At 42.5% G+C, this 24369-nt stretch overlaps 1 protein-coding gene across 2 annotated transcripts in view; it reads right to left on the minus strand.

Moving 5' to 3' along the window:
- Nucleotides 1-15008: 15008 nt before the first annotated feature.
- The window catches only part of kif3b (kinesin family member 3B), a 46850-nt gene continuing 37489 nt past the window's right edge, over nt 15009-24369 (minus strand). For both annotated transcript variants that reach the window (XM_079531489.1, XM_079531490.1), the window contains exons 9-10: nt 17682-17920; nt 15009-15194 (exon numbers count right to left, since the gene is read on the minus strand). In XM_079531489.1, coding sequence (XP_079387615.1) covers nt 15011-15194; nt 17682-17920 — 423 coding nt within the window. In that variant the 3' untranslated portion in view covers nt 15009-15010. The remainder of the gene's footprint in view (nt 15195-17681; nt 17921-24369) is intronic.

The raw sequence follows: 24369 nt of genomic DNA on the forward strand, positions 1-24369 counted from the left end.
AAAACTATGTCTAAACCTAACCTTATTCCTAACCTTAACCCCAGTAAAACTATGTCTAAACCTAACCTTATTCCTAACCCTCAAACTATGTCTAAACCTAACCTTATTCCTAACCTTAACCTCAGTAAAACTATGTCTAAACCTAACCTTATTCCTAACCTTAACCTCAGTAAAACTATGTCTAAACCTAACCTTATTTCTAACCTTAACCTCAGTAAAACTATGTCTAAACCTAACCTTATTCCTAACCTTAACCTCAGTAAAACTATGTCTAAACCTAACCTTATTCCTAACCTTAACCTCAGTAAAACTATGTCTAAACCTAACCTTATTTCTAACCTTATTCTCAGTAAAACAAATAAAGAATAGAAGACCGCGGCACCGAGCGGTCGAGGGGCGAGATGGTTTAGGGGCGACCGTACCGTACTGTACCGTACTGTACTGTACCATACTGTACTGTACCGCACCGTACCGTACCGTACCGCACCGCACCCTACCGTACCTAGGGATGGAGCTTGGTAACCGATACCCGAAACAATCCGATAACATTATCCAGTACCCGTTATCAATAAGCTTTGGGCTTATTGAGTACCCGTTATCAATAAGCTTTGGGCTTATCCAGTACCTGTTATCGATAAGCTTTGGGTTTATCCAGTACCTGTTATCGATAAGCTTTGGGCTTATCCAGTACCCGTTATCAATAAGCTTTGGGCTTATCCAGTACCTGTTATCGATAAGCTTTGGGCTTATCCAGTACTTGTTATCGATAAGCTTTGGGCTTATTGAGTACCCGTTATCAATAAGCTTTGGGCTTATCCAGTACCTGTTATCGATAAGCTTTGGGCTTATCCAGTACTTGTTATCGATAAGCTTTGGGCTTATTGAGTACCCGTTATCAATAAGCTTTGGGCTTATCCAGTACCCGTTATCAATAAGCTTTGGGCTTATTGAGTACCCGTTATCAATAAGCTTTGGGCTTATCCAGTACCCGTTATCAATCAGCTTTGGGCTTATCCAGTACCCGTTATCAGCTTTGGGCTTATCCAGTACCCGTTATCAATCAGCTTTGGGCTTATCCAGTACCCGTTATCAATCAGTTTTGGGCTTATCCAGTACCCGTTATCAATCAGTTTTGGGCTTATCCAGTACCTGTTATCAATAAGCTTTGGGCTTATTGAGTACCCGGTATCAATAAGATTTGGGTTTATCCAGTACCCGTTATCAGCTTTGGGCTTATCCAGTACCCGTTATCAGCTTTGGGCTTATCCAGTACCCGTTATCAGCTTTGGGCTTATCCAGTACCCGTTATCAGCTTTGGGCTTATCCAGTACCCGTTATCAGCTTTGGGCTTATCCAGTACCCGTTATCAGCTTTGGGCTTATCCAGTACCCGTTATCAGCTTTGGGCTTATCCAGTACCCGTTATCAGCTTTGGGCTTATCCAGTACCCGTTATCAGCTTTGGGCTTATCAAGGCCCATGACGTCATGTTTAAACAATCAAGACAAGAGGCGATCAAGAAATAAATGTAATCCTCCACGCTGGCACAAACAATGTCATGTTTTTAGCTCCATAATAACTAGCTGAGCATTAAATGCCTAAAGGCTTTAAATAGACCAGTGGTTCCCAAAGTGGGGTCCGGGGACCCCCAGGGGTCCTTGAGGGAGTTCCAAAGGGGTCCCCAGCTAAATGTTTTTACAAGATGAGATCAGGAGTTTAAATCAATGGATTAGTTGTTCTGATTAAATAAAACTGCTTTGATAAACATTTTACATGTGCATGTAGTTGGTAATGGCTTTTAATCATTTAGATTATGATTGATGAAGAATAACAGATTATAGACCTGTTACTTTTATAATGATAAGTATCTTGTTAAATTTGAAATGTTTTGTAAGGCCCCATACACACATTCAGAACACATGTTATGCGTCTTGACTTTGTTTAATGGCCGCCACAATGCAATTCCAATGGGAGTCACATGGTTTGACCAAACATTTGTGTTTGATGGGCAGAACACAGCCATCAAACACAAATGTGTGGTCAAACCATGTGACTCCCATTGGAAAGGCATTGAGGTCAAACACAGACAGAACACAGAACATGTGTTATACATGTGTGTATGGGGCATATGTGTTCAGTTCTCTCCTCATTGGGGGTGTGAGGTTGCCAGGTTGGAAGGGGGTTTCAGAAACAGCAAAATAATGCATGGTGTTGGTCAAGAGTTGGGTAATAACAGCCTGCTATCTCTCCATACCTTTTGACATGGGCTTAGCTGTCCAGCCATTGGCTGTGCATGATGAGGGGGGTGGGCTTAGCTGTCCAGCCATTGGCTGGGCATGATGAGGGGGTGGAGAGGCTGTCCAGCCATTGGCTGGGCATCATGAGGGGGGTGGGCTTAGCTGTCCAGCCATTGGCTGGGCATGATGAGGGGGTGGAGAAGTGGTTAGAATAAGAGAAGCAGGCTAGGAGAAGTAAGGTGATAAGAGAGAAGAAAACCCCCTCTGTGTGGTGAGGAAAAGGGAACTTTATGTGCTGTTTTTCTCCTATTTGTGTGTTATTGTGTAAGGGTTGATGGACAGAGAAGGTGGACCTATGGACCCTATAGCCTAATGACTGGATGACAGGTGAATGGGGGGGTATAAAATGTAAAGGGTGGTGGTAGTCTGGCTAGGAGGACGTTTCTGGTGACCTGGTGAATATGGCAAGATGTTCATCGTTAAACTGAAATTGTTCTACTAGTTAGCATTTGTTTAGATAGGTCGATTAATGGGAATTCAAATTTAGCAGGTTTGGTCCTGGGGAAAACCTTCTCTTCCAACGAATAGGTTAATTTGTCCTTATATGGAGATGTACACTTTGATTGTACTTTGTTTCATGTGATTATTTTTGTTTTCTGTTTAATATAATCAAACAATCAATCAATTATGCAAAATAATGTTAAGGGCAGTAAAACTGTTAATTGGAAAATAACGAGAAGCAAAGATTAATATGAGTTGATTTCTCTCCCTTCTTTTTTTGATTACTTTCTGTAAAACTTAACTCTTAAAAAAATGAATCAATAAAAGGCGTGCAAATGTCCTCCAAGTTGTTCCTCACAGTTTCTTCTTATGTAGTGAAATATTGTTCCTGGTGTTCTAAAATTATAAATATTATAGTAATGTAAATATTGTTCCCATGGTGTTCTTCAAAATGGTAAATAAAAATGGTAAATGGTGCATTTATATAGCGCCTTTATCCAAGGCGCTTTACATAGATTGTGCATCAATTCACACACACACACACCCATTCACACACCTTTACATAGATTGTGCATTACATTCACCCATTCACACACACATTCACACACCTTTACATAGATTGTGCATTAGATTCACCTATTCACACACCGATGGCGGAGGAAACCATGCAAGGCACCAACTAGCACATCAGGAGCAATCAGGGGTTCAGAGTCTTGCTCAAGGACACTTCGACACTAACTCTGGGGGAGCCCACGGGGATTACAATTTAGGCATTTAGCAGACGCTCTTAATCCAGAGCGATTTACATTAAGCAAGAACAAAAAGCATGGCAATACATCACATACATAAAAAGTAGTTATCATGAAACATGCGTAAGCTAAGAACGCAACAGTGGAATATCTATATAATGAAACTATACATATATACTATACTATGCTATACATATACTATGCAGTGCTATGACTACATACAATGTAATTCTAGTGCTGTCTACATAACATCCTATAAGTCTGTATCAAATGCTAATCTAAGTCTACAAAAAGTGCTATCTAAGGGATTGTGGTATTTTATCATGAACATTAGTCAGGACCAATTATATGAAGATAAGTTGAAAGGTGGCGAAGTGGTCCTTTAAGGAACTGCTATAGTAAAGTCTTGCTCACTAAACAACACACACACATATATATATATATATATATATATATATATATATATATATAACATAAATATGGGCGTACGCCGGAATCACCGCAATTTTCCGCATTCATCATTCCAGCGTGAACTTGAACTTTGGCGTGCGCCCGGCCAAATATCACGCCAGGTCGGGAGCTGCCGTAGGCTTTGTCCTCACCTGGTTTTCTGTCGTAGAAAAGCGGAGCAGCATTGACTGACCAGCCGACAGGCATCTAAACATATGTATTCACTCCTAAAATGTTAATATAAAACTGTAGGTTATAAGTATACATGTAAAAAAAAAAAAAAAAAATTGTAAAGGAATACATCAACGATGTGGCATATGAAATTGGTAGGAGATTTCCAACTGTACAAGCAATTAAAGTTGCACACTTAAAAACAATATAATGTAACACCTGTGTCGTATAGATAGTGTAGAAAAGTTTACAATGAAGGGTTAGACGTAGGACTAGTTAGGTTCGTCTACTGGAGCCAGAGGGGTAAATAATGAGGCCAGACAGTAAACAACAAATTAAATAGGTACCTTGATATCAATAGATGAATCTTAGGTTTTTAAACCTCAGGGGTTTTTAAATCTGTGGGTGCTCCCATTCCCAACTACACTGACTGATTGACACCTTGTGCAACTGTTGCAGTATTGAAACCAGTACAGTTTAGTATTCTTTTTTTTTTTTTATATCTTTTTTTATCCCACGATTTTGTAACCCATTTTTCACCCCTGTGTCAATTATCTAATGTGATCCTGGGCTCTACACACCCTCCGCCAACCTAGTCCCCATATATGGGGGACATGGGGAGAGCAACGGACTTGAACTCATGCTTCCTTCATGCCTGAGTGTCCAAGTTGCTCCTTTACACCTGACAGGGGGGAGTTTCCCTGGTTGGACGTAGCGTGTGGAAGGAACACGTTATTCCAACCAGTTCCTTTCCCCTCCATCAGGCGCCCCGGCTGGCCAGGGGGAGGCAGTTTAGAGACCAGGATTACTGCATGTTTTTTGTGAGGGTACCTACCCTAGGGGACACGGGGAGAACATGTGAGGGTACCTATCCTAGGGGACACGGGGAGAACCTGCAAACTCCACACAGAAAGGCCCTTTCGCCTACCCAGCCTCGGGTATGGGCACTGATGATGACGCAGAGGAGGAAACACGCCGCCAGCACCCACAGCGTCCCAAGCGGGAATCGAACCCAGGACCTTCTAGCTGTGAGGCGACAGCACTACCAACTGTGCCACTGTGCCCCCTCAGTTTAGTATTCAATGCATTTCAAAATCAATTCCTCAATTAGGATTTGAATCCAAAAATAAGCCCTTCACATACTACAATAACCAGGACAATAAATACAAATTTATATAAAGATTATATACGTGAGACAATGTCCAGTTCTAGTGTGTGTAGTCTGTGTGTATCACCGCCCAATACTGCAAAGCTCCTTGCAGGGCAGTGTGACAATTTCCTACCACACTGGGGGGAACAAGGCTACGGCTCTGTCCACACTGGGGGGAACAAGGCTACGGCTCTGGGTCTGTCCCAAGGACCTACTACACTGGGGGAAACAAGGCTACGGCTCTGGGTCTGTCCCAAGGACCTACTACACTGGGGGAAACAAGGCTACGGCTCTGGGTCTGTCCACACTGGGGGAAACAAGGCTACGGCTCTGGGTCTGTCCCAAAGACCTACCACACTGGGGGGAACAAGGCTACGGCTCTGGGTCTGTCCCAAGGAGAATTCAGCAGGGTCTGGGTTGTCTTGTTACCAACGCCATCACCGTCACGCCGTCCATCCGACTACACGCCGAGCTCCTGACCAGACTGCTGCCTTGTGACACGCCAGCCTACTCGGCCTAAAAGGGACGGTTTGATTGATTGATTGAAGAATTTATTAACAGTTTGCAGAATTACAGTACATTTCAAGCACAAACTCAATACAAAGGCTGTTAACTGTGAGTGGACGACCCAATTAAGCATTACACTTGTTTCCAATAGGGTCCACCATGTTCAAATCATCAAAACATTTAGAGACGTACAAATAGACACTTCTATCACTTCTATCTCGGTCAATCCGAGTTCAACATTGTGTGAGTGTGGTGCTATATTCAACTTCGCTCACCGTCACTGACGAGTCATATATTCTCCTTCCCAGCCTCCCTGTCCTGGACGCCGCAGTGTTGGATCGCCGGGCCGCATCGCTGATCGCCCCGCCGTCTCCCCGAGGACCGCCGATGCAGATTGTCTACTGCTACATGCCAGCCTACTCGGCCTAAAAGGGACGGTCAATCCGAGTCTCAACTTTGTGTGAGTGTGACGCTACGTTGTTTCCTACCACCATCGCTTACAGAGTCTGTTTCCTCCTCCCCAGTTTCTGTCCACGGCCGTGGAGCGTGGAACGACAACCAACTGTCAACACGGCTCTGCATACCATCGCTTGACAGTCCTCGTTGCCAGGCAACCGACGCCACATACGGGGCTTCTCCTCGTTCGGAGTCCCGGTTGGATAAGAGACAGTGACGTCACGAGGGAGGACGGACAATCTGGGCTCTGGGCCGTGAGTTGGGGAGCGATAGTAGTAGGGCCAGGGTTATGAGTTTCAACTTTCAAGGTATTATTCCTGGTGGTTTCTGAACTATTATTGTTGGGCATTTGCTAACTGTGTGGCACATTGTATTGTTATTGTTATTGTATTGTAGGCCTACAGTACATTGGGTACAGCGGTCATTCAGACTTCAGAGGGCTGCTTGCAGGGGTGGGAATATTCTCAGGGTTGTCTTAACCTGTCTCTTACCGCCCCCTATTGGTGAACACGCATGTTTGCATTTTACTGCTGTGATTTCGATAGAAGGGTTATCCTATTTTGATATAGGCTTATTGCAGTGATCGTTTGGTGTGCACTTGATTTGCCGTGGCATATTTTGTTGGTTGAAGTGTGTACTATTCTTTGGGCTGCTTAGAGATTGGGTGGGAACAAACACTGGGCTCTTTTCCAGATTCCTGAGGCGGGCATTTTGGGAGGAGCTTGTGATTATTGCTTACCTATGTATACGGTGCCTATTTAAATTGCCACATTTTAGTAATTGCCTGTTATATAAATTGTCACATTTCTATAACTACTAAATTTACATTTTTGCCCCAATTGTATAGTGTTACATTTATATACTGCTACATGTTTTTATACTTACCTGTTTTATATTTGAGATTATAATAAACTTTGTTACTTTTCTATAACGACCTGCCTGCTGATTGTGGTGTCTCAGGGGTATATGATTGAGCCCTGGTTGGGTGACATTAACTTCTAACATTTTTGTTACAGACACCAATTTGTCATTTTGTAAACAAAAGGGCAGAGCCATGGGCTGTCCTTTTATAAGGAGGGGGCCGGAGGGACTAGGACAAGTGGGTGGTCTTAAAGGAGGAGGCGGAGGGACTGGATTAGGTGGGTGGTGCTAAGGTTAAACTCACGCATACCTAATGAACTGGTGGGTGTGTCCACATAAAACCATCATTTTAACAAATACTGTACACGTTTTTGAAAAAATTATACCTCCTTATATAACAATAACACTTGATGATCATGTTTAAGTGTGGAAAAAAATCACGGCACTCCATCTTTAAATGTGATGCCCCCTGGTCCTGTGACATGTTCAATCTTTTACATATCAAGTGGGGATGGTACAAATAGTAGGCCTATGTCTAACTACCTAATGATCATTGGAGACAAACAATTGGACAAACTTCAGGACATATACAACCGCTCCATAACCAAAAACAACTTCAGGACATATACAACCGCTCCATAACCAAAAAAGCAATTCAGATTTGCAATGACTCTACCCACCCTCTGCTCTGAATTTGGCAAAGATCAGCTAAAAAGAAGGGCTACAAGACTTTGTTTGTGCCAATACTGCTGTGGACGTTTTAAATAAGAAAATGTTTAAATAGTTCACCTAAACCCCACTGTTCATGATCACTGTTGCTGTGTTTATGTGAATGCATTTTATATAGTATTTTAATGCATCTGTGTATTTTATGTAATGTTTTATTGTTGTAAACTGACTGCCGGTGTGCTGAAGACACATTTACATTTCATGTACATTTAAGTAAAAGTACTTAGTGACCATGCAGCTGACCTCCCCATTGGTGGATGTGATCAGCCAGCCCACTGAGCCCAGGTGTGTTCTGGTCCTGTTGATTGAGCTGAGCAGGACCTAGAAACCTGGCTCCTGCTCAGCTCAATCAACAGGACCAGAACACACACTCGTTACTTTTCTTCCAGTTTATTATACTCGTCGTCACGCTACTAGTCCTACATACTTACACCTAGAAACCCCATTCAAACCTACTTAGGTTCATCTTACGGTGGACATGTTTGCCTGAAAAGGAATCTTTGAAATGTTTCATAGTTTTAGAAATAAAGACAACATTGAACCTTGAACCTTGAAATAGTGCTTTCAAATTTGAGAAATTCATAATTCAGCTTACTGTGGAGACACATATGCTGGAACTTTTTACTTTGAAATGTTTTGTAGTTTCGTATTTTTTTCAAATCCTCAAAAATGATGAAAAACGGCATGCTATAGTATGCCGTCCGAGGCCATGGGCTATAGCCCATGGTCTCGGAGTGATTTCCGTCTCTTTTTCAAATCCTCAAAAATTATGAAAAACGGCATGCTATAGTATGCCATCCGAGGCCATAGCACATGGGCTCGGAGTGATTTTCGTCTTTTTTTCAAATCCTCAAAAATGAAAAATGGCATGCTATAGAGACACACGGGGACTACAAATTTCACGCCCCCAAATGAGACAGCGTCCCGACTTCTGGTCCGTTGGCACGGATACTGCAGGCCAGCCCATAGAAGTCCGTTGAAATTCAACTGTAGTTAGCCTACTTTTAAAATAATATGAAATGAACTGAAGACTATATTGATTTGAATAAAAATATGTTTCCAAATGTATGAAGTGTCTTTGTCAACATATATTGTTGTTTTCTCAATAGAGGATGTATTTCACATTTAATTTACCACTTGAATGAGTTACCCATAATGTTAACGGAGCAGAGGGGAGACGGCAGACAGAGAACCTGTCGCTTTTAAGGGACGTCACTGCCTTTACGAGGCTACGAGCGCCGACTTTGAAGAGTGGAATTCTCAATATACATCCCGATCCCGACTGACTTTGTTATTCACGTCTATATTTTGAACATGTCACGGGCTCACTATATATGTTCTACCTACCACGGAGCTCCGACGGTGTGTTTTACCGCTGTCAACTTGTTGTATAATTAACTTTGCTGAATAGTTGCATGGGAAAATAACCCAGCTATATGGAGGAGTGACATCCTGACATTTTCAACTACATAGTGAATTCTCCAGATGAGTATTAATAGTAGTCTTGCAAGATGCTGTTTAGATCATTTTCAACAAATACATAGCATATGAAACGAAATACAACAAATATATCTGGGTATTGAAAACCTCAAGGGATGCATCCGTGACGTATATACCGTGCGACCACTTTGACTTGAGAATTACAATGCTAGTACTTTTCACAAACTGATGGAGTATATTATAGTACATTGTAGGATGTATATTGAGATGGCAGGTATGTGACATTGAAAAGGACAAATCAAACATATGGGACACTTTATTAGAACACAAAAGTATTTCATGATGCCTCTCATAGGGATTGCATTGGCAGCTGCAGTACACAAGTGGAAACGGACCAGAAGTGGGGCCGCTGTCTCATTTGGGGGGCGTGAAATTTGTAGTCCCCGTGTGTCTCTATAGTATGCCGTCTGAGGCCATGGGCTGAACTTGAACCCACGACCTGTGGCTCACATAGACAGCAGCTTATCACAGGGTGCCACCATGCTCTCTGAGAATCTCCTCAGCTTTCCATCTCTTTCCAGTGTTCTTCTGGATGTTATTCTCCAAAACATGCTGCAGAGTGAAAGTAGGAGGAACTCAGCTGGATTTGAACTCACAACCTCTGGCTCACATGGACGTCATCTTAACAAGGGTGTCACTGATTTTAGGTTGTAAGTTGTTCTTCTTGGTGTCACTTTTCAAATGGGGCCTTGGGATCATGTACAGAGCATTTGAATGGTGATGTGCATCAAAGGTGTCTTTAGTGTTATCGTGGATGTTAATCAGATAATACAGAGGCGAAACCATGACAGGACACAGACAGCCTGGTAGCGCAATGTGTTAAGTGGCTGTCCACATGATCCAGATGTTGTGGGTTCAAATCCCACTCTGGTCTTTACTCTGATACTTTACTTTGAAGAAAGAAGATGATAATATAGCTGCAAGCTTTCTATAATTCAGCTTACTGTGGAGACACATGCTGCAACATTTTACTTTGAAATGTTTTGTAGTTTCTGAGTTATTTAACTTAAACGCCCAATGCATTCTCAATGGCAATAGCACAAACTTTGGCATGCTACTAGACCTACATACTTACACCTAGAAACCCCATTCAAACCTATAGGTGCATCTTACGGTGGACATGTTTGCCTGACAAGGAATCTTTGAAATGTTTCATAGTTTTAGAAATAGTGCTTTCAAATTTGAGAAATCTACAATGGGGCTCAATGGCAGATATTGGCACGTCAAAAAAATCACTTTCGTCCTAGAAACTCCATTCACACTTTTTATAATTCAGCTTACTGTGGAGACACATGCTGGAACTTTTGACTTTGAAATGTTTTGTAGTTTCTGAGTTATTTAACTTAAACTCCCAATGCATTCTTAATGGCAATAGCACAAACTTTGACATGCTACTAGTCCTACATACACACATAGAAATCCCAATAGCACATTTTTCACATTGGCCTATATGGAGACCTGTGCCCCGAGGGGCACTTTTTCTAGTTTTTTTCTCTACTAAATCTCAATGACAAATATTGTACTTTACTCCACGACCATTATTTGAAAACCTTAGTTACTAGTTTTGAGTCACCACACTTTGTTTTGATCACCACTGATAAAAAAAACACCATCAGAAAAAATTAATACTACAAGTAACAAGATACTATGAATCACACATGGAAATAAAGCAGCAGTGGAAGCAGTGCAATCATAGAATTGTCTTTAATATTCCAAATAAACTAAACAATTTAAAACATACAGCTAGCCACAGTACAAAGTGCACCAGCGTTTAATCTTTGTTTTGGCTGCAGGAAAGAAATACAAAAAGGTGGTCGTCAAAGTGTTGGATATGCAGTGTGATTCCAGTGGCCATTATTATAGGATAGATATGATGCAAGCAATACAAAATAAAGACATTCACATTTTGCTTACCAGATTCCTACAGTATATGGATTGATGTGTAATAAAGCAACCAAATATTAATCGAGCTAAAATCATGCAGCAGGCATACATACATACAGCACCGAAATGTTGAGATTATCCCACGTTCTTAATTCCATGATTTAAGAAGTTCAAATATAGCAGTGCACAAGAATGAACGCTCGACTCTCGACTTGTGAAACCATCTCGTGTATGTTTTCTTTCCAAGCAGGGCCTGCATTTTGAGGGACAATAATTGTGCAACAGTTTGATGAATAGCAAGGCGTTGGACTCGTGAACGACTGGAGCCATTTGTGACTAAATTTGACTGAGGGACTGCCATTGGATTTTTTTTTCTTTTTCGTTTCATGTCATGTGAAAGCAGGGAATCATAGCTTCAAATTGACATATTGGCTGTTCAGTTTGACCCACCGGTTTTAGAGATATGGCTTATAGAGTAATGTTTTGCAGAGAAACAGCGAGTTGAGAAAACAGGCTTGAAAGGTTCACTTCTGTGGACTCGCAGAAGTGGACTGTGGACTAACATTATACCTAGCTACATGTTTAAGCATTTATTTCATATTTACATGTCGATTTCAGCTCTGATATTTATTTCAGACATGCTCTAGTATGTGAAGAGTCTGCCTGTGCTATTAACTCATTTTGGATAAAAAAAAAAAGTGTTTCTCCTCAGGTGAAAAACTGGAGTTTGCACGATGGCAGGCTCTCAGTCAAATCTGAAGAATACCCAAACAATCGTAAACTCCAAACCTGTACTAAAACAAGAAAACAAGCGTACAGCATGTGTGATGCACAGAAATAAACATTAAATAATACAGCTCCAAAAATAAGTCTATATTAAAGAAAACAAAATGAATTAAAAAAAAATTGTATCTACATCTGTTTATTTATAAAGAAACAAACAAAAAACGATGGTAATAAGTTAGTCCCCCCCCCCCACCCCCCAATAGTGAATACTTTTATTTTCTTTACATCTGCAAAAGTGACTGAGGATTTCCTATCAACAAGTAGATATAATTACATACGCTACGCAGACATGGGGCAAAAAGCACTTGAAATCTTTTGAAAGATCCCACAATAATTCCAACAGCTTGCTTGTCTTTAGGAGTGGTTCCCAAAGTGGGGTCCGGGGACCCCCAGGGGTCCTTGAGGTAGTTCCAGGGTGGTCCCCAGCTAAGTGATAATTTGGAACCAAATGGACCCTTATGGGTCTGTAACTCAGAGAGTGTGCAACATTAGCATTGATTTTACAATATAAATTGGGGGTCCCAGAGATAGAAATGCCATTAAATGGGGGGTCCGAAGACTAATGCATGTCAAACTGGGGGGTCCTTGAAATTAAACAGGTTGAGAATCACTGCTAGAGCCGTAAAAATCTTCTCGTGCGGGGGTCCCTGGCATATCTTTTTCAAATGGGGGTCCGTGGGGCTAATTAGTGTCAATTTGAGAGTCCTTCACATGGACATGTTTGGGAGCCACTTGTCTTAGAGGAGTGCCACATGAGCCACTTGTCTTAGCCCATTTTGGGCGGGAACCCCTTTTGGTGTTAGCATTATGTTATGCTTTAGCTATTGAAAAATAGCAGATCTACAAGCTCATAGCGCGCCACTTGGTGGCGCGCTACGAGCTTGTAGGTCTGCTATTTTTGAAAAATCAAAGAACTACTGACATAGAAACATAGTTTTTTCAGAAAACTGTCATTTTCAAACAGACATTTTTAGAATCTGATCTCAGGTCAAAATGAGTTAGAGGAACCACTTGTCTTAGAGGAGTGCCACATGAGAACCACTTGTCTTAGAGGAGTGCCACATGAGAACCACTTGTCTTAGAGGAGTGCCACATGAGAACCACTTGTCTTAGAGGAGTGCCACATGAGCTGGATTTGAAAAGGATTTCAAGCTGCCTCTGCCCCATGCCTGATGATGTGTCACAGTGGGTTAGAAGCCCAAACAGTAGCAGCAGGCGGGACAGCACCCCCCCCCCCCCCCTGTCTGAGGTCTGGGGAGCAGAGAGCACCCCCCCTCACCCCCCAGTCTGAGGTCTGGGGAGCAGAGAGCACCCCCCCCCCCCCCCCCAGTCTGAGGTCTGGGGAGCAGAGAGCCCCCCCCCCCACCCCCCAGTCTGAGGTCTGGGGAGCAGAGAGCACCCCCCCCCCCCCCCCCCCCCAGTCTGAGGTCTGGGGAGCAGAGAGCACCCCCCCCCCCCCCCCAGTCTGAGGTCTGGGGAGCAGAGAGCATCTGAGAGATGTCAATAGAGCACCGAAGTCTGACATCAGTAACGGTAGAGGGCGCTATAAATCCACGGGTTCATGTACTTTTTATTTGCATTGTAATCCCCGTAGGGGGGGTTTTAGATCGCCTCATATAAGGCGAGCGTGTCTGAAAAATAAACATGTCACCCCGGCCGCTTCACTCATATGGATATGAAGAATCAACTGACTGAGAAAACGCTATTGTTACTGCTGCTGAATTAGTTACATTTTCGCTAGAAACAGATGTACGTCGCAAACGATACAGACACCTCCCTGACAATAACGCAGAGACAGCGTATTTATTTGTGGACCACAACGCTTATATGAAACGATTTAAAGATGAGCCCATGTTATTCTCCATAGAGAAATGACTTCCGTGAACCGAGGGGAATTGAGGGGACGAGCGAGTGACGTCAGGACTTCGGCGCTCATTGTAAGACTGCATATTAATGGCTGGCAGGAGGCATGATGTGGAGCAGTAGACATTCTACGTATTCAGATCCGTTCCAAGTCCGTTGCGTGCTTCAACAGAGCTCTGTGCGATTGAAAGGCTGAGTCCAAAAACTCGACAGTGCACAACTTTTCTGTGGGAGCTTGATTTAAACAAAACGTCTCTGCTGATGCCACTTCACCGCGTAATGAAGGACAAGGGCAGAGACAATACGAGGGCAGAGACAATACGAGGGCAGAGACAATACGAGGACAGAGACTATACGAGGGCAGAGACAATACGAGGACACACTCCAGGGAAAGGTGCAGAGATGAAAGACGCACCTTAAGGCACCTTGGAACCCTGATACATTAGGTGGGGGGGGGGGGGGGCACGTAGCAGGTCACTGACTGTCACAGTGACCCATGTCACATTGTAACCCTAGTGTTAGACATGTGTACTGCCCACTGGGAGATGTCGGAACCTGGCGTTTGAGATAAAACGTACAGCATCTGGGAGAGAGAGCGTGGAATGTGTCTTCGGTGTGTTTATCGGTGTGTTAACGTAGTGTATCGATCTCCCGCCCAGCACGCCTCATCAGGCAGAACAGCATCTCAGTGATCACAGCAACACCAGACCAACCAGAACAGCATCTCAGTGATCACAGCAACACCAGACCAACCAGAACAGCATCTCAGTGATCACAGCAACACCAGACCAACGTCTGTCAGGTGCTTTGCTCTCTGGCCTGTCCTGTACACTTAAAAAGTATACATACTCACTTACACTTAAAAGTATACATAGACCCTTATTCTAAGACGCAGAACACGGACACTCAACGGGACTTAAAGCTCATCTTCATTAACATTTACAGCTCCTTTTACATAACAGACATTCAGCCAGATGTCTTTATAAAGTGGAAAAAACTAAACGCCCTCCCCTACAAAACAGAACGTTATCATCCCAGCAGTGTTTGTTTGGGTCCCGACATGGAAAGGAAAGATGCGTGTAGGAACGAGGATGAGTGAACGTAGGAACGAGGATGAGTGAACGGTAGGAGCGATGGCTGTGGGGGGGGGGGGGGGGGGTAGTAGGGGTTATTTGGGCACCAGCCCTCGGGACTGTGGATAAAGAGGAGATCCTAGCACCAGGCCTCGGGACTGTGGGTAAAGAGGAGATCCTAGCACCAGGCCTCGGGACTGTGGGTAAAGAGGCGAGCCTGGACTGGAGGCACCGTAGGGAGAGGTCGGGGTGCTCGACTTCTTGCCCGTTCTTGGTCGGCTGGGCGTTGGAGAGCGAAGGCGGAAGATGAAAGGACACATGGGGGGGGGGGGGAGAATAGTTTTATTAGCCAATAAAACCATGAAAAAAAATATTAGTTTCATTTGAAATATTACGTTTGGTTTTCCAAATACAACTGCTCAATAACACACAGCATGTGAGTGTATCTATGGTTTGTTTTTGGCAGCAAATTTCCATTTTAGTTTCAGTCATAGTTTCTTGAAACGTTTTCATTTAGTTTCAGTCATAGTTTCTTGAAACGTTTTCATTTAGTTTCAGTCATAGTTTCTTGAAACGTTTTCATTTAGTTTCAGTCATAGTTTCTTGAAACGTTTTCATTTAGTTTCAGTCATAGTTTCTTGAAACGTTTTCATTTAGTTTCAGTCATAGTTTCTTGAAACGTTTTCATTTAGTTTTAGTCACATTTTAGTCACCTGGAATGTTTTAGTGTTTAGTCTATCTACAGTTGATTTAGTCGACTAAAATGTGTTTTGGTGTGCCTTGATGCCGTCGGAATGACAGTTTTTACAAACTTGAAAACAGCCGATCTACAAGCTATTTTCAGTATGCAACAGAGTGTAAAATGACTTATACTGGATCTCTTGTCCACTAGTCCCTTCCTAACATTTTAGTCTAGTTTTTATTTGTTGACGAAATTGTCAGTATATTTAGTCTTAGTTTTAGTCACTTCCCATTACAATCAGAACTACAGACTCACTCCCAATCTAAACTATAGAATGGACTTCCCATTACAATCAGAACTACAGACTCACTCCCAATCTAAACTATAGAATGCACTTCCCATTGCAGTCAGAACTGCAGCCTCACTCCCAATCTAAACTATGGAATGAACTTCCCATTGCAGTCAGAACTACAGACTCACTCCCAATCTAAACTATGGAATGAACTTCCCATTACAATCAGAACTACAGACTCACTCCCAATCTAAACTATGTAATGCACTTCCCATTACAATCAGAACTACAGACTCACTCCCAATCTAAACTATAGAATGCACTTCCCATTGCAGTCAGAACTGCAGCCTCACTCCCAATCTAAACTATGGAATGCACTTCCCATTGCAATCAGAACTGCAGCCTCACTCCCAATCTAAACTATGGAATGGACTTCCCATTGCAATCAGAACTGCAGACTCACTCCCAATCTAAACTATGGAATGGACTTCCCATTGCAATCAGAACTGCAGACTGACTCCCAATCTAAACTATGGAATGGACTTCCCATCACAATCAGAACTGCAGCCTCACTCCCAATCTAAACTATGGAATGCACTTCCCATCACAATCAGAACTGCAGCCTCACTCCCAATCTTCCGCCGTAGTCTGAAAACCCACCTCTTCAGACTCCATCATGGTCCGTAGCACTTGCCCTAGCCCGACGTTTTTATGTAGACTTAGATAGCATTTTATGTAGAATTATAGCATTTTTATGTAGACATAGCACTATAAAGTATACATGCATAGTTACATTATATAGATATTCCACTGTTACGTTCTTAGCTTACGCATGTTTCATGATAACTACTTTTTATATATGTGATGTATTGCCATGCTTTTTGTTATTGCTTAATGTACGTCGCTCTGGATGAACCCCTTTGTGTTTTAAACATGTTATAATTTAGCTATTGAAAAATAGCAGATCGAGTGGCGCGCTACGAGCTTGTAGGTCTGCTATTTTTGGGGTCCTTGACATGAAAAGGTTTGAGAACCACTGACACAGAATCATGGGTTTTTCTTTAGAAGACATTTGTAGAATCAAACTTAGGTCTAAATGGGTTAAGAGCGTCTGCTAAATGCCTAAATTGTAAATTGTGTACTACAGAACCATCTCCATAGCGTTTATTGATATCGTAGCGTTTTAGTGCCCGGGAGTCGTGGTATAAAAAGGTTTTGAGATCCCCCTGCCCTATAGCAATGATTACTATGAGAATATAAAGCTTTCAAAACATTATCCTATACACTTTGAGAACCCCCTGCCCTATAGCAATGATTACTATGAGAATATAAAGCTTTCAAAACATTATCCTATACACTTTGAGAACCCCCTGCCCTATAGCAATGATTACTATGAGAATATAAAGCTTTCAAAACATTATCCTATACACTTTGAGAACCCCCTGCCCTATAGCAATGATTACTATGAGAATATAAAGCTTTCAAAACAGTATCCTATACACTTTGCAGCACTTTTAATTGAGACTTTCACTGTTGACCTGAGATCAGATTCTAAAAATGTCTTCTACATCCTGACAGTTTTCTGAAAAAGCTATGTTTCTATGTCAGTCGTTCTTCGATTTGTCAAAAATAGCAGACCTACAAGCTCATAGCGCGCCTTGTAGATCTGCTATTTTTCAATAGCTAAAGCATAACATAATGCTAACACCAAAAGGGGTTCCCGCCCAAAATGGGTTAAATGAACACAGACGATTGGACAAAAACGTACGAATGAGAGAGCGGTTTTCCTCACCCAGACTTTGGTTTCTTGAGGCTGCCATTGGCGCTGCTGCTGCTGGCGGGCGTGGCCACGCCCCCCAGGCCGCCGCCGCCCCACCCGCTGTGGAAGCCAGAGGCGTCCACCTGGATCTCGTCCTCGTCCCGCAGGGCGTCCTCCAGCGCCGCCGCCACCTTGGGGGCGATGGAGGGCTCCTTGTACTCCTTGGTGGTCCTGGCGGGGAGGTCCATCTCCAACAGCAGGATGTTCTCAGCCTGCCGGGGGCGTTAACACAATGAAAAGGATCAGTGCAGGTCAGGACAGCTTTGCTCCGACAAATATGTTACTTCACCCATTAAGACCTGGAACACATCTGTGTCGCTATAACTTTTTTAACCAGTTTAACTTTTTTTTTTTTTTTTTACTTTAGCTGTTGAAAAATAGCAGACATACAATATCTCAAACTTATATAGCACTTTTCTGAGTACCCAAAAAAGCGCTATAGTGGTCTTATAAGCTATGTGGTCTTATAAGCTATGTGGTCTTATAAGCTATGTGGTCTTATAAGCTATGTGGTCTTATAAGCTATGTGGTCTTATCAGCTATGTGGTCTTATAAGCTATGTGGTCTTATAAGCTATGTGGTCTTATAAGCTATGTGGTCTTATAAGCTATGTGGTCTTATCAGCTATGTGGTCTTATCAGCTATGTGGTCTTATAAGCTATGTGGTCTTATCAGCTATGTGGTCTTATAAGCTATGTGGTCTTATAAGCTATGTGGTCTTATAAGCTATGTGGTCTTATCAGCTATGTGGTCTTATCAGCTATGTGGTCTTATAAGCTATGTGGTCTTATAAGCTATGTGGTCTTATAAGCTATGTGGTCTTATAAGCTATGTGGTCTTATCAGCTATGTGGTCTTATCAGCTATGTGGTCTTATCAGCTATGTGGTCTTATAAGCTATGTGGTCTTATAAGCTATGTGGTCTTATAAGCTATGTGGTCTTATAAGCTATGTGGTCTTATAAGCTATGTGGTCTTATAAGCTATGTGGTCTTATAAGCTATGTGGTCTTATAAGCTATGTGGTCTTATAAGCTATGTGGTCTTATCAGCTATGTGGTCTTATCAGCTATGTGGTCTTATAAGCTATGTGGTCTTATCAGCTATGTGGTCTTATAAGCTATGTGGTCTTATAAGCTATGTGGTCTTATCAGCTATGTGGTCTTATCAGCTATGTGGTCTTATCAGCTATGTGGTCTTATAAGCTATGTGGTCTTATCAGCTATGTGGTCTTATCAGCTATGTGGTCTTATCAGCTATGTGGTCTTATAAGCTATGTGGTCTTATCAGCTATGTGGTCTTATCAGCTATGTGGTCTTATCAGCTATGTGGTCTTATAAGCTATGTGGTCTTATAAGCTATGTGGTCTTATAAGCTATGTGGTCTTATAAGCTATGTGGTCTTATCAGCTATGTGGTCTTATCAGCTATGTGGTCTTATCAGCTATGTGGTCTTATCAGCTATGTGGTCTTATCAGCTATGTGGTCTTATAAGCTATGTGGTCTTATAAGCTATGTGGTCTTATAAGCTATGTGGTCTTATAAGCTATGTGGTCTTATAAGCTATGTGGTCTTATAAGCTATGTGGTCTTATAAGCTATGTGGTCTTATAAGCTATGTGGTCTTATAAGCTATGTGGTCTTATAAGCTATGTGGTCTTATCAGTGCATCTTTCTCACTCCTCTCATTCTAGGCTAAGGTAACGCAATGCAAGGCAGTTTGATTTGTATAGAGCACATGTCAACAACAACAAGGCAAGGCAGTTTGATTTGTATAGAGCACATGTCAACAACAACAAGGCAAGGCAGTTTGATTTGTATAGAGCACATGTCAACAACAACAAGGCAAGGCAGTTTGATTTGTATAGAGCACATGTCAACAACAACAAGGCAAGGCAGTTTGATTTGTATAGAGCACATGTCAACAACAACAAGGCAAGGCAGTTTGATTTGTATAGAGCACATGTCAACAACAACAAGGCAAGGCAGTTTGATTTGTATAGAGCACATGTCAACAACAGCAAGGCAAGGCAGTTTGATTTGTATAGAGCACATGTCAACAACAGCAAGGCAAGGCAGTTTGATTTGTATAGAGCACATGTCAACAACAACAAGGCAAGGCAGTTTGATTTGTATAGAGCACATGTCAACAACAACAAGGCAAGGCAGTTTGATTTGTATAGAGCACATGTCAACAACAACAAGGCAAGGCAGTTTGATTTGTATAGAGCACATGTCAACAACAACAAGGCAAGGCAGTTTGATTTGTATAGAGCACATGTCAACAACAACAAGGCAAGGCAGTTTGATTTGTATAGAGCACATGTCAACAACAACAAGGCAAGGCAGTTTGATTTGTATAGAGCACATGTCAACAACAACAAGGCAAGGCAGTTTGATTTGTATAGAGCACATGTCAACAACAGCAAGGCAAGGCAGTTTGATTTGTATAGAGCACATGTCAACAACAGCAAGGCAAGGCAGTTTGATTTGTATAGAGCACATGTCAACAACAACAAGGCAAGGCAGTTTGATTTGTATAGAGCACATGTCAACAACAACAAGGCAAGGCAGTTTGATTTGTATAGAGCACATGTCAACAACAACAAGGCAAGGCAGTTTGATTTGTATAGAGCACATGTCAACAACAACAAGGCAAGGCAGTTTGATTTGTATAGAGCACATGTCAACAACAACAAGGCAAGGCAGTTTGATTTGTATAGAGCACATGTCAACAACAACAAGGCAAGGCAGTTTGATTTGTATAGAGCACATGTCAACAACAACAAGGCAAGGCAGTTTGATTTGTATAGAGCACATGTCAACAACAAGGCAAGGCAGTTTGATTTGTATAGAGCACATGTCAACAACAACAAGGCAAGGCAGTTTGATTTGTATAGAGCACATGTCAACAACAACAAGGCAAGGCAGTTTGATTTGTATAGAGCACATGTCAACAACAACAAGGCAAGGCAGTTTGATTTGTATAGAGCACATGTCAACAACAACAAGGCAAGGCAGTTTGATTTGTATAGAGCACATGTCAACAACAACAAGGCAAGGCAGTTTGATTTGTATAGAGCACATGTCAACAACAACAAGGCAAGGCAGTTTGATTTGTATAGAGCACATGTCAACAACAACAAGGCAAGGCAGTTTGATTTGTATAGAGCACATGTCAACAACAACAAGGCAAGGCAGTTTGATTTGTATAGAGCACATGTCAACAACAACAAGGCAAGGCAGTTTGATTTGTATAGAGCACATGTCAACAACAGCAAGGCAAGGCAGTTTGATTTGTATAGAGCACATGTCAACAACAGCAAGGCAAGGCAGTTTGATTTGTATAGAGCACATGTCAACAACAACAAGGCAAGGCAGTTTGATTTGTATAGAGCACATGTCAACAACAACAAGGCAAGGCAGTTTGATTTGTATAGAGCACATGTCAACAACAACAAGGCAAGGCAGTTTGATTTGTATAGAGCACATGTCAACAACAACAAGGCAATTCAATGTGCTTTAATTCCACAATAAGGTATGCTACTTTACACCTCCACATCCTGCTTAAAAACACAACACAACATGGAGCAGGGCTTTACCAATATCTACTCTAGGGAAAATAATTCATGATTTGTACATAAACATCATATGCACTATACAGTAGATTAGATAGATTTTCCAGTGTCTGTTATTTGTATATTCACCGCATACAGACAATATATAGTAGGCTATATTCTGGTTAACCAAATATTTATAGCTTTTGTGTCATTTTGTGTTCATTTAAACTGCCACAGGGTGGCGCCAGAGGCCAGTTAGCTGTGCCACGCAGAATAGGGTTACCATGTTTACCATGTTTCCACATGCACACACTTTTCAGTGCTTGCTTTGAAGCACAGTGTAACTTCAAACGAGTGCTGATAAACACCATTTAACGTAGAATGCTTAAAATAGCACTGCACCTATAATAATAATAATAATAATAATAACCAATAATGACCAGCTGAGGATATAAGGCATGCTATATTTCTAAACATTCCTTTCACTGTAGCTTGAAATTCCAGAATTATGTTAAACATACTGATGGGTCCTGTAGGAGCCAAAGAGTGTTATTTTCACTTGGGTGGTGATGGGTGTGGCCACCGCGTTGACGTTCCCTTATTGGTGGGAGCGTCTCTGTGGGCGTGGCCACCAGACAGGTGACAAATACAGGTATCTGTACGAGGCTTCACTCATACGTACACAACAGATTGTTGTATAGCTGATGCATGAGACTTGTTTACTGATGCAAGCTCGCAATGCATTTCCAATGGGAGTCACATGGTTTGACACAACATTTTTGTTGTATGAGGGGGAGGGGGGCAGTCGAAAACACAGCCGAAAGCCGTACAACAAAAATGTTGTGTCAAACCATGTGACTTCCATTGGAAATGCATTGACACTTACCCTTTGTTTACATCTAGCATCCAACAATGTTGTATGCTAGATGTATAGGTGTGAGTGAGGCCTAAGGAGGCTTGGACTTGGAGGCAGGGTGAGCTGGGAGCGATACATTTTGTTGACCGCACTCGCACTTTATTGATAACTTTGGTTCATTTTTGGTTTGGTGTAGTGCTCACCGTTTGATTCTTAGATTCTTTGCACATATTTATTGCATACATTTATTTATTGGAAATTGTATATGTATTGTAATATTATTTGGTGCACTGAATAATAAGTAAACATTTTAAACTTATGAGCTCGTTTGGACATGAATCATTTTATCATTGTTTGTGGCGCGTCATTACAGTTTGTTATCAGCTCCCAGGTTTAGCCTGCCGGTTGAGTCATTCATTGGGAATTATTATCAGCCACTACAGGTCTGTTGAAGTTGCCATTGTAGTCAGTTAAAGGAACAGTGTGAAACAGCAGGACAGCAAGGAGGAGTGTTAAAGGAACAGTGTGAAACAGCAGGACAGGAGGAGGAGTGTTAAAGGAACAGTGTGAAACAGCAGGACAGCAGGAGGAGTGTTAAAGGAACAGTGTGAAACAGCAGGACAGCAGGAGGAGTGTTAAAGGAACAGTGTGAAACAGCAGGACAGCAGGAGGAGTGTTAAAGGAACAGTGTGAAACAGCAGGACAGCAGGAGGAGTGTTAAAGGAACAGTGTGAAACAGCAGGACAGCAGGAGGAGTGTTAAAGGAACAGTGTGAAACAGCAGGACAGCAGGAGGAGTGTTAAAGGAACAGTGTGAAACAGCAGGACAGCAGGAGGAGTGTTAAAGGAACAGTGTGAAACAGCAGGACAGCAGGAGGAGTGTTAGCATCTGTCCTTTAAAGGAACAGTGTGAAACAGCAGGAGGAGTGTTAGCATCTGTCCTTTAAAGGAACAGTGTGAAACAGCAGGACAGCAGGAGGAGTGTTAAAGGAACAGTGTGAAACAGCAGGACAGGAGGAGGAGTGTAGTCAGTTAAAGGAACAGTGTGAAACAGCAGGACAGAAGGAGGAGTGTTAGCATCTGTCCTGTCAGTTAAAGGAACAGTGTGAAACAGCAGGACAGCAAGGAGGAGTGGAGGAGTGTTAGCATCTGTCCTTTTGGAGTTAAAGGAACAGTGTGAAACAGCAGGACAGCAAGGAGGAGTGTTAGCATCTGGAGGAGTGTTAGCATCTGTCCTTTAGGAGGAGGAGTAGGAGGAGGAGGAGGAGGAGGAGGAGTGTTAGTTAAAGGAACAGTGTGAAACAGCAGGACAGCAAGGAGGAGTGTAGTCAGTTAAAGGAACAGTGTGAAACAGCAGGACAGTAGGAGGAGTGTTAGTTAAAGGAACAGTGTGAAACAGCAGGACAGCAGGAGGAGTGTAGTCAGTTAAAGGAACAGTGTGAAACAGCAGGACAGAAGGAGGAGTGTTAGCATCTGTCCTGTCAGTTAAAGGAACAGTGTGAAACAGCAGGACAGCAAGGAGGAGTGGAGGAGTGTTAGCATCTGTCCTTTTGGAGTTAAAGGAACAGTGTGAAACAGCAGGACAGCAAGGAGGAGTGTTAGCATCTGGAGGAGTGTTAGCATCTGTCCTTTAGGAGGAGGAGTAGGAGGAGGAGGAGGAGGAGGAGGAGTGTTAGTTAAAGGAACAGTGTGAAACAGCAGGACAGCAAGGAGGAGTGTAGTCAGTTAAAGGAACAGTGTGAAACAGCAGGACAGTAGGAGGAGTGTTAGTTAAAGGAACAGTGTGAAACAGCAGGACAGCAGGAGGAGTGTAGTCAGTTAAAGGAACAGTGTGAAACAGCAGGACAGCAGGAGGAGTGTAGTCAGTTAAAGGAACAGTGTGAAACAGCAGGACAGCAGGAGGAGTGTTAGTTAAAGGAACAGTGTGAAACAGCAGGACAGCAGGAGGAGTGTAGTCAGTTAAAGGAACAGTGTGAAACAGCAGGACAGCAGGAGGAGTGTAGTCAGTTAAAGGAACAGTGTGAAACAGCAGGACAGCAGGAGGAGTGTTAGTTAAAGGAACAGTGTGAAACAGCAGGACAGCAGGAGGAGTGTAGTCAGTTAAAGGAACAGTGTGAAACAGCAGGACAGCAGGAGGAGTGTAGTCAGTTAAAGGAACAGTGTGAAACAGCAGGACAGCAGGAGGAGTGTTAGTTAAAGGAACAGTGTGAAACAGCAGGACAGCAGGAGGAGTGTAGTCAGTTAAAGGAAC

The sequence above is a fragment of the Electrona antarctica genome, assembly GCF_951216825.1.
Source record: "Electrona antarctica genome assembly, contig: SUPER_2_unloc_1, whole genome shotgun sequence".
NCBI classification, from domain to species: Eukaryota; Metazoa; Chordata; class Actinopteri; order Myctophiformes; family Myctophidae; genus Electrona; species Electrona antarctica.